Here is an 11737-nt window from a genome sequence, read left to right as displayed (position 1 = left end):
AAAGGTGCAGCTCTAACACCCACTACTACAGGAATTTTCCCATGAGTGATCCCACCACCCCCACCTATGCTGTCACCTATAAGCTTTGCCAATCTCCCCTTCCCATACGTGTTGAGGTGCAGGCCATGTCTAGTGAAACCCGTCCTGCTGATAGACTCCACCGACACCACTGAAATGTGACTCATGCTTTCTGTCATCAGCGCACCCCCAAGTCTCATGTTATTACGCCTGACGGCTGTATTAAGATGAGGCCGACGGTGACGCTGAAACAGTGCCACGAAATGCACAGTCATGTTGCCAGTCTGAGTGGCTATCTTTTCCAGGTCACCATCTATGTCATACTCCGCCATCCCTATCTGTATACGAATCCCGCTCCAGCTACTGCCGGGTCTGGGTGCTGACGAATCCTCTCCATTTGGCTCGGTCCTCCCACCACTTTTCTTCCTCCACTTGCTGCCAGGTCACACCTCTCCTTTCAACAGATATTCTCACTCCCATTTTCCACCATGTTCTTGGGTGCCCTCTAGGTCTTTTCCCATCCATCTTTAGTTCTTCCATAATTTTGGGGAGTCTCTGCCCATGCATCCTCTTAACATGGCCATACCATCTTAATCTCTTTCTTTCAATTTCTTCTCTCATGCTTTTTTGTTTGAGGTCCTTTCTAATCTCTACATTCCTTACTCTGTCCATTCTTGTTTTTCCCTTAACTGCTCTGAGAAATTTCATTTCCCCTGCATGCAGTCTGCTCCAGTCCCTTTCTGTCATTGTCCATGTTTCTCCACCATAGGTGACAATAGGGATGTAATAATTCTTATACATAAGGAGTTTTGCTCTTTCTGAAACTTCATTATGCCAAATCAGATGTTTTATTGTTTGTTAGAAATTGCCTCCCTTCTGTAACCTCCTATTAATTTCGTTAGTTATTCTTCCATCCCTAGATATTTCACTCCCTAAATAAGTGAAACTTTCTACCACTTTGAGGGGTTCTCCATTCAAGGTAATATTTCCATTGATTCCTTTCTCCCTTCCAAATACCATTACTTCACTCTTATCTTTATTTATTTTTAATCCATACCTTTTCATTATTTCCTTCCACGCATCAAGCTGTAACTGTACATCTACCTCTTTATCACCCCATATTACCATATCATCTGCAAAAATCATCTTTTTGTATTTTTCTTTTACTATATCTTTAACTGCCCTATTCATTCCCTCCATCACAACATTAAAAAGTGCAGGAGATAGAATACTTCCTTGCTTAAGTCCTTGTCTTATTTCGAAGTATTCAGAGTTCCCCAATGGTGTTCTAATTCTACAATTGTGGCCTCTGTACATTGTCTTTATAACATTAATGTATCCATCTTCTATATCTATCTTCTTCAATTCGTCTCAGAGTCTTTCCCTGTTAACTGAGTCATATGCCTTTTCTATGTCTATAAAAACCATTATCACCCTCTTGTTATACTCCCAACTTTTTTCCATCAGGTGACGGATAGAAAATATCAGGTCGATCGTGCTCCTTCCTTTCCTAAACCCACACTGTTCTTCGCTCAGCTCCTTTTCTATCTTTTCACTTATTCGATTTAGTAAAATTCTTTCAAAAATCTTGGCTGTATGACTCATGAGGGTTATTTCTCTGTAGTTTTTACACAGTCTTTTATTGCCTTTCTTGAAGATGGAAACAATGTCTCCTTTTCTCCAGTCGTCAGGTATTTTACTATTTCTCCACACGCTTGATAGTACTCTATACAGCCACTGCATTCCCACTGGACCTGCTGCTCCTATCATGTCCACTGATACTTCATCAGGTCCTGGGGCTTTCCCCCCATTCATCTTCTTCACAGCTTTTCCATTTCTTCCCATGTAATTTGTCCTAATTCTGCTTCCCAACTTCTCTCAATTTCTTCATTATTTGTTGTTTCCTCATGTACCTGCTCCTCAGCATTTAACAGCTTCTTAAAATGTTCTTTCCAGAGATCGTTTATATTCCCTGGATCTTCAATAATGGCACCGTCCTCTGTTTCCATCTTTACTGGTACTTCAGAAGCCTTCCTTTTATTTTTCATCATTTTATAGAACATTTTCTTATTGCTCTTCACATCTTCTTCAAGTTTTTTTGTAAACTCTTCCCATGCCTTTTTCTTTGCTGTTTCCACTATTTCTTTGCACTTCTTCTTTTCCTCTATATATCTTTTATGGTCTTCGTCATTTTTAGTTTTCCACCATTTTCTCCATGCTCCATTTTTTTCTTCTAACTGCTTGGATTGTGGAATCATCCCACCAACTTGTCTATCTTTTTTTTTTCCTTTCCAGATGTTCTGCCACATACTTTTTGTGCTGCTTCGATTAAAGTGTCTTTGAATAAACTCCATTTTTTTTCTACATCGCAGAAAACTTCTTTTGGAAATTTTTGTGTTATTAATTCTCTGTACTTCTCAGCACATTCACTCTCCTTCAATTTCCAATCCCGTATCCTCATTACTTTCTTCTGTTTTCTATTTTTCACACACTGATTCATTTTCCATTGTCCCACCAGTAATCTATGGTCTCCATCTGCACTCACACTTGGAATTACCTTCACATTTGTTACTTTCTCTCCCCATTCCCTATCTACTAGAATATAATCAATTATACTCTTCGTTCTTCCATCCCAACTGTATCTGGTGATAACATGACTTTCTCTCTTCATAAACCAGCTGTTTGCTATTTTCATTCCATTCCTCTGGCACAAATCCAGGAGTCTTTCCCCTTCTTCATTTCTGCCTCCATATCCAAAACATCCCAATACTTGCTCAAATCCCTTTCTGTCTTTGCCTACCTGTGCATTAAAATCTCCCATCACTATATTAGCACTCTCTATATGGTTTTCTAACACATTTTCAAAGTCCATCTTCTCTTCTTCGCTACATCCCACTTGAGGTGCATAAATCTGGATTACTTTCAGTGTTTCTTTTTGGAATCTCAGGTTTAAGATTATGATCCTGTCTGATATATATCTCACGTTTTCCATACAGCTTTGTACATTCTTATTCACCATCACTGCCACACCATTTCTTCCATACCTGTTATTCCCACTCCAGTACAGTTTTCCTCCTCCTCTCAAATTCTTCTCACCTTTTCCCTTCCACTTTGTTTCGCTTAATCCCAATATATCCAACTTCCTCTCTGTTAATACATCTGTCATTTCTTCCATTTTTCCATTGAGGGTTAATATATTAAGGGTGCCAATATTTAGGTTATTTTTTAGTCCAGTTGGTTTCATCTTCTTGTACTGATGAATATCATCAGGTCTCCCATCATTTTCACCAGTACTTGAAGAAGCAGTGGGGTCAAATCCTGAGTGGTTCGTTCCGAGGCTCGTCTGTGTTTCGAAAGCAACATATGAAGACTTTCCTACTGGCTTGCTAGGCCTAACGCAAGGAAGGATTTTCTGTTGGGGTTGTCTCCCTTAGCCTTTGGAGTTTCTCCTCCACCACAAGGCAGTGGTTCCCTTCTCATTTGATCCCCAGAAAGGAGGGTTGCCTCATCTACCAGCTACGCCGTTCCGAAGTCTTCCTTCTCCGCCGTGGCTGCCATTAAGATCTTCACTCGTAACCCTGGGCACGGGTTCCGTGTTATACCCCATGGGATTGGGTCCCTGCCTGAACTCAGCCATCCTAGCACTCCGGCCTACTGAAGTGTAGGATGCCCACCCCCACGACGTGGACGCGCCAGGCAGGAATTACGCCAGTGGAGGAATAGGGAAGGGCACCCTACCTCCCTGTAGCCAGGTTAATGATTGTGTATGGTGCCACAATCAAAGGGCCCCATCCCTATCAATACAGGGTTATTACAAATGATTGAAGCGATTTCACAGCTCTACAATAACTTTATTATTTGAGATATTTTCACAATGCTTTGCACACACATAAAAAAACTCAAAAAGTTTTTTTTAGGCATTCACAAATGTTTGATATGTGCCCCTTTAGTGATTCGGCAGACATCAAGCCGATAATCAAGTTCCTCCCACACTCGGCGCAGCATGTCCCCATCAATGAGTTCGAAAGCATCGTTGATGCGAGCTCGCAGTTCTGGCATGTTTCTTGGTAGAGGAGGTTTAAATACTGAATCTTTCACATAACCCCACAGAAAGAAATCGCATGGGGTTAAGTCGGGAGAGCGTGGAGGCCATGACATGAATTGCTGATCATGATCTCCACCACGACCGATCCATCGGTTTTCCAATCTCCTGTTTAAGAAATACCAAACATCGTGATGGAAGTGTGGTGGAGCACCATCCTGTTGAAAGATGAAGTCGGTGCTGTCGGTGTCCAGTTGTGGCATGAGCCAATTTTCCAGCATGTCCAGATCCACGTGTCCTGAAGAAAAAGGGGCCATAAACTTTAAACCATGAGATTGCACAAAACACGTTAACTTTTGGTGAATTGCGAATTTGGTGCACGAATGCGTGAGGATTCTCTACCACCCAGATTCGCACATTGTGTCTGTTCACTTCACCATTAAGAAAAAATGTTGCCTTATCACTGAAAACAAGTTTCGCACTGAACGCATCCTCTTCCATGAGCTGTTGCAACCGCGCCGAAAATTCAAAGTGTTTGACTTTGTCATCGGGTGTCAGGGCTTGTAGCAAATGTAAACGGTAAGGCTTCTGCTATAGCCTTTTCCTTAAGATTTTCCAAACCGTCGGCTGTGGTACGTTTAGCTCCCTGCTTGCTTTATTCGTCGACTTCCGCGGGCTACGCGTGAAACTTGCCCGCACGCGTTCGACCGTTTCTTCGCTCACTGCAGGCCGACCCGTTGATTTCCCCTTACAGAGGCATCCAGAAGCTTTAAACTGCGCATACCATCGCCGAATGGAGTTAGCAGTTGGTGGATCTATGTTGAACTTCGTCCTGAAGTGTCGTTGCACTGTTATGACTGACTGATGTGAGTGCATTTCAAGCACGACATACGCTTTCTCGGCTCCTGTCGCCATTTTGTCTCACTGCGCTCTCGAGCGCTCTGGCGGCAGAAACCTGAAGTGCAGCTTCAGCCGAACAAAACTTTATGAGTTTTTCTATGTATCTGTAGTGTGTCGTGACCATATGTCAATGAATGGAGCTACAGTGAATTTATGAAATCGCTTCAATCATTTGTAATAGCCCTGTACTATTACCAGCCTCACCCACAATCACTATCTGATCCTCTTTAGTAAAATCCCTACATAACCTCCCTACGTTAACAGTCACCTGAGCCAATCCTGCATTAGGCTTCACAATGCTGGTGACCTGGTACTCACTCCCCAACACTTCCTGTAACTGCTGGCCTACACCTCTGCCATGAGCACTACCTAACAGCAGAACCTCCTTCTTTCCCTTCGACTTTGCAACTGTCCTAGCCACCATAACTGCTGAGGTCTGCTGCATACTTCCTACATCTACAGCTACTAGAGATTCCTCTCCACTAGACTCTGACAGTTGGTCATATCTATTGCAAACACCAATAGTAAAACTATCTGAAAATCTCCTTCTCCTAGCAGATCTTTTGCCAACAGCCAGCTCCCATTCCCCAACCCCCTTCTCCCTCCTCATCCTATCTAGCTCCTCCTGTGTGTTTTTGAACTGCACCTGAAGGGCACAGATCTTACGTTCCTGCTCCTCTATCAACTTACTCTTGCTACATAACCTGCAGTTCCAGGAGAGGATCTCACCAGAATGCCCACTGGCTTCCCCACTGCGTTCCCACCAGTGAAAAGACTTCATACAAGTCTCTCACCGCAATCCACTACTCACGAACCTACGGCAAAGCCCACACTTCTCACTCGTGGTAAAATTTTACAGTTATTGAAACAAGAAAACTACTTTATCTAAGTTCCGCTACTACAATAAGATGATGTTAAAAAACTGACTGCAATAATCACAAACTTACTCTACAAGGGAAGTAACTACTATTATTAACAGTATTAATCAACAACAAATGAGAATATAACAAAAGACTAACACAGAAAGAAAATCAGACGTCTAATGACACAGTAACGAGACTGAAAACAATTCACAAAAAGTTCTTCTGAAATTATTTCACCAAAAAAACACCAAGAACACTGGTTGAAGACTACTAAGTTCCTAAATAAACCACTATACACAAACAATTAATTAGTACTTAGCTTTCAATGCGTCGCTACAGCTGCAACTGGTCAGCGCGGAATGTAAACACAGGTAAGAAGTTAAGTTGCTTGATACAAAACACTCACAAATGTCAGGTCACAACACAAGAAAGGCAGAGGTGAATGAAGAAACCACTAGTAAGTCACTTATATGGTAAATATTATCACAAAAACCATTAAAATATGTATCTGAAACCTAAAAATATATAAAAACTTAGAGAGCGATCTCACATGCAGTCACGTGCTTATGACGTCACTTAATTACAACTTCAATATGTTCATTCTACGTACTCCGATCATTATGCTGTTTTCAATATTCTTATTATAATAAAATCATGCCTAAACTAATATTTCGACAGCTTAAATTTCTGAATTATTATTCTCAGTTGTTTAAATAGTTAATTATCAGACTGAGTGTGCACATTGTTATGACAACATACTGCCACATCTCTGGTTGACACCAAAACTAAATAATTGTAAGATATTGCACATGAGTGTAAGAAGAGATATATTAGGGTTTGATTATGCTATTAGTGATACATAACTAGAAACACTAATAACCACATAATACCTAGGAGTAGCTGTCCAGAATGACAAAGTGCAATGACCACATAGAGCTAATTGGTGCAAAGGCCGAGATTCTTTAGAAGAATCTTAAAGTCAATGTACATAACACCTGAAAGAAGTCACTTATTAAACACTCTGTCGTCAACTTCTGTGGCATTACTTGTCAGTCTATAAAGCTTACCAGATTGGATTAAAGTAAGAGAAGTAACCAATGGAACAGTGGACTCCACCATACAAGGAAATATGGGAACAGAAATTCCAGTTTTGGATAACTATAAACAATTATAAGGAAAGTATGAGTGCAAAAACTTGACTTTTTATTTTTGGCAACACCTAGTAGGCACTCCATACAGAATATTATCATAAATGCATATTCTGTCAGTCATTTCATTTTCATCGGTGCAATAGCCCCAATGTTGCTATCTGCAACTTGTGAACAAAAGTTATAATTCATCCCTCATTTTACCGCCATCATCATCATCATCATCATCATCATCATCATGATAACCATCATAATCATAATCATCATCATCATCATCCATTATAGTCATCATCATCGTCATCATCATTGCCACCATTACCATAATGATAATCACCACCAACATAATACTCATCAACACCACCTCTATCTATGTCACCTATGTCTGTATATCGGAAAGTTTCGAAGACCTTGAGATGAGGCATTTTATGTTGCAGTTCAGTGACAACATTTTCACCTTGACTGTCATATGTCACACGTAGCTCCCTGGAGATGCAGAAAAAAAAGTTTATTAGAATGACACATGTATTTCTGTAATTTCAAAGAATGGAAAATCCAGGATGGAATGTAACAGTACAAGAGAAGGAAAGTTGCTACTCACCATATAGTGGAAATGCTGACACACACACACACACACACACACACACACACACACACACACACAGTCTCAGAGAACTGTGTGGTTTCAGTTCTCTGAGACTGCAGACGTGTGTGGAAGTTGCGTTTGCGCGCGCGCGCGCGTGTGTGTGTGTGTGTGTGTGTGTGTGTCTACTGCTGACAAAGGCCTTTATGGCCGAAAGCTACAATTGTGCGAATCTTTTTGTTGTGCCTATCGACTCAGCATCTCCATTACATGGTGTGTAGCAGCTTTTCTTCTCTGGTAATTTCTGTAATTTGTTGCACATTGTTCCTTATAACATCACATGCCAAGTACATTTATGAACTATTTGCTGCTCTGTTAGAAATGGGATGTCAAGAAAATAATCAGGATATTTGGAATTGGGCAGAAGTAAATTCTCCTTAACACTAATATTTGAATTGAACAGGTTTGAAATTTTCGGACTCACAAACAGACAATACTGTTCTACATAAAGTTATGTAAATGGTTCTGCATAAAGTTAGAGAAACAGTGCTTCATAAAGTTAGATTAATGACTAGTTTGACATACTGGATATTATTCTTCATTGCAATGTTCTTGTCGAAATGATTTTGCAGTTTGCTTTGATCTTCTGATAACTTCAATAGGTGTTACACAATAGTGCCATCTGAAAATAGCCTCAGAGGGGTGCTGATGTCCGTGTTAGTAAATGGCTAGAACTGCCACTCTGTCCAGTTGCAGGCTGCCTATCTAATGACTCCCAGGGGCAACCAAAATTTGATTTTCACACTATATATAATTATTGTCTGAACTTAAAAATTTAAATTGCTGTCATAAATTACTAGATGGTGTAATCTCACATCAAATGTTTAACACAATAAGCCAAATATGAAAGCATTAAGACAGCGCAACTTGTGGCATGCAAATTGCTCTGACTATGTTCGCCCAGTTTAGTGACTTTCAACAAACTTTACACATAATTTTAAACCATTTTAAAACCTCTTTTCATTGATGCTACCTCCTCAAAATAATGAAAGGAAGAAACTTCATTGCCTGCTACATTTTCACTGCTTATGCAATAAAACTTCACCACCAGGCACAATATTTTAATTTATTTCGTGTTTACTATTAACTTAATTCACAATACATTTTGGTGGCAAAGAGAAGCAGTGGTCGAGAAGGGAGTGAGACAAGGTTGTAGCCTATCTCTGATGTTATTGACTTTTTCCACTGAGCAAGCAGTAGAGGAAACAAAAGAAAAATTTGGTGTTGAAATTAAAGTCCAGGAAGAAGAAATAAAAACTTTGAGGTTTGCCGATGACATTGTTAAATTTTGTCAGAGACAGCAAAGGGATTCGAGAAGCAGCTGAATGGAAAGGACAGTGTCTTGAAAGAATGATATAAGATGAACACCAACAAAAGCAAAACAAGGGTAATATAATATAGTGGAATTAAATCAAGTGCTGCTGATGGAATTACACTCATGCTCATAAATTAAGGCTAATGCTAATACATGGTGAAACAATGCTCTGGTGGGCAGTTTGCAGGTTTAAATCATCTCAGGGTATGACCATGCGGAGCATTTGACCTGCAGTCATCACATGGTGGCACTGGCAGAAGTCCACACACGCAGGTGTGTGTTGGTGCATGTCAGAGTACGGTGCAGCGAGTGAGTGTGCAGACGTTTTCAGATGTGCTAATGGTGACTGTGTGTTGAAAATGGCTCAAAGAACACACATTGATGACGTTATGAGGGGTAGAATACTAGGGCGACTGGAGGGCTGATCAAACACAGCAGGTCGTAGCACGGGCCCTCCGTGTGCCACGAAGTGTGATCTCAAGATTATGGCAACGATTCCAGCAGACAGGAAACATGTCCACATGCTACAGTACGGGACTTCCACAGTGTACAACCTCACAAGAAGACTGATATCTCACCATCAGTGCCTGCAGACGGCCACGGAGTACTGCAGGTAGCCTTGCTCAGGACCTTACCGCAGCCACTGGAACGGTTGTCTCCAGACACACAGTCTATAGACGACTGAACAGACACGGTTTATTCACCCAGAGACCTGCAACTTGCATTCCACTGACTCCTGGTCACAGGAGAGCCTGTGAAGCCTGGTGTGAAGAAATCAGTACATGGTCGTTGGAACAGTGGTCCCAGGTTATGTCCACGGACGAGTCCAAGTATAGTCTAAACAGTGATTCTCGCCACATTTTCATCTGGTGTGAACCAGGAACCAGATACCAGCCCCTTAATGTCCTTGAAAGGGACCTGGATGGAGGTCACGGTTTGATGGTGTGGGGTGGGATTATGATTGGTGCACGTACACCCCTGCATGTCTTTGACAGAGGAACTGTAACAGGTCAGGTGTGTCGGGACGTCATTTTGCACCAGTATGTCCGCCTTTTCAGGGGTGCATGAGTACTACCTTCCTCCTAAAGGATGATAACGCACGGCCCCACCGAGCTGCCATCGTGGAGGAGTACCTTGAAGCAGAAGGTATCAGGCGATTGGAGTGGCCTGCCTGTTCTCCAGACCTAAACCCCATCGAGCACGTCTGGGATGCTCTCGGTCGACGTATCACTGCACGTCTTCAAACCCCTACGACACTTTAGGAGCTCTGACAGGCACTGGTGCAAGAATGGGAGGCTATACACCAGCAGCTGCTCGACCACCTGATCCAGAGTATGCCAACCTGTTGTGCGTCCTGTGTATGTGTGCACAGTGATCATATCGCATATTGATGTCGGGGTACATGCACAGGAAACAGTGGCGTTTTGTAGCACATGTGTTTTGGGACGGTTTCCTCAACTTATCACCAATACCGTGGACTTACAGATCTGTGTCATTTGTGTTCCTTAAGCTCTTAGTGGCACCACATTCTGCAATAATCCTTAATTTATGAGCATGAGTGTAGATTAGGAAATGAGGCAGTTAAAGTAATAGATGAGTTTTGCTAGTTGGGTGATCAAAATAACTGATGATGGCCGAAGTACAGAGGATATAAAATGTAGACTGGCAATGGTAAGAAAAACATTTCTGAAGAAGAGAAATTTGCTAACATCAAGTATAGATTTAAGTGTGAGGAAGTCTTTTCTGAAAGTATTTGTATGGAGTGTAGCCACGTATGGATGTGAAACATGGATGATAAATAGTTTAGACAAGAAGAAAATAGAAGCTTTTGAAATGTGGTGCAACAGAAGGATGCTGAAGATTAGATGGGCAGATCACGTAGCTAGTAACAAGGTACTGAACAGAATTTGAGAGGAAAGAAAATTGTGGCACAAACTGACTAGAAGAAGGGATCGGTTGATAGGATACATTCTAAGACATCAGGAGATCATCAGTTTAGTATTTGAAGGAAACGTAGGGGTAAAAATCATGGAGGGAGATCAAGAGATAAATACAGTAAGCAGATTCAGAAGAATGTAGGTTTCAGCAGTTATTAGGAGATGAAGGGGCTTGCACAGGATGGAGTAGCATGGACTGAAGGCCAGAGCAGCAACAACAACAACAACAACAACAACAACAACAACAACCCACATATGCCAGTCAATGTGCCTTGAAAATTATATCACTGTAGGATGCACAATTCATCATAAATGCTGAGATTTGTGGAAAACTATTGTCTCATAAAATGGAGCCTCTTCAAGTTTTACATCCTTATGCCACATACTTCACACGTTAGCACATTTACAAAGCAATTTGATACATGGAAGTTTGATTCTTTAAAAAAAATAAAGTGTGGCAGTGGGGGTGGGGGACGATGGTTACCAGATGTTTTCTAAATTGTTTATATAAATCAGCAGCAGCAGAGACCACTTCTTTGGGGAACAACACATACCACTTCTGTTCACGCAATGATGTCCTGTCAATTACTACGGTGTTTTTTTTTGTTTTAGGGCGCACAACTTCAACTGTCATTAGCGCCCAGACTACGTTAGGAATGCACCGCTAGTCACAAGTTTAAAACAGCAACGAAACGGAAAACACGATAAAAGACAGACTGACAGGCATAGGATTAAAAAAACAGCATAATCAAATGTCCTTAGAGAGGGTTGTCAAGTTGATAAAATGAAGAACGCGAGCAGCTGCTTGTGGGTCATCCGCTAAAATGGCATCTAGAGTACATGGCAGGCCAAGATCAAGACGCAGTGTGTTACA

The 11737-nt window shown here is 41.4% G+C and overlaps 1 protein-coding gene across 2 annotated transcripts in view; it reads right to left on the bottom strand.

Annotated features, from left to right (window-relative positions):
• Positions 1–7003: 7003 nt before the first annotated feature.
• Positions 7004–11737, bottom strand: part of LOC126427905 (F-box/LRR-repeat protein 7-like) — a 144748-nt gene continuing 140014 nt past the window's right edge. For both annotated transcript variants that reach the window (XM_050089793.1, XM_050089792.1), the window contains exon 7: positions 7004–7454. In XM_050089793.1, coding sequence (XP_049945750.1) covers positions 7244–7454 — 211 coding nt within the window. In that variant the 3' untranslated portion in view covers positions 7004–7243. The remainder of the gene's footprint in view (positions 7455–11737) is intronic.

Source organism: Schistocerca serialis, chromosome 12 (assembly GCF_023864345.2).
Source record: "Schistocerca serialis cubense isolate TAMUIC-IGC-003099 chromosome 12, iqSchSeri2.2, whole genome shotgun sequence".
Classification (NCBI taxonomy): Eukaryota; Metazoa; Arthropoda; class Insecta; order Orthoptera; family Acrididae; genus Schistocerca; species Schistocerca serialis.
Note: the sequence above shows the minus strand (reverse complement) of the source record. Positions and strands in the feature narration are given on the sequence as shown.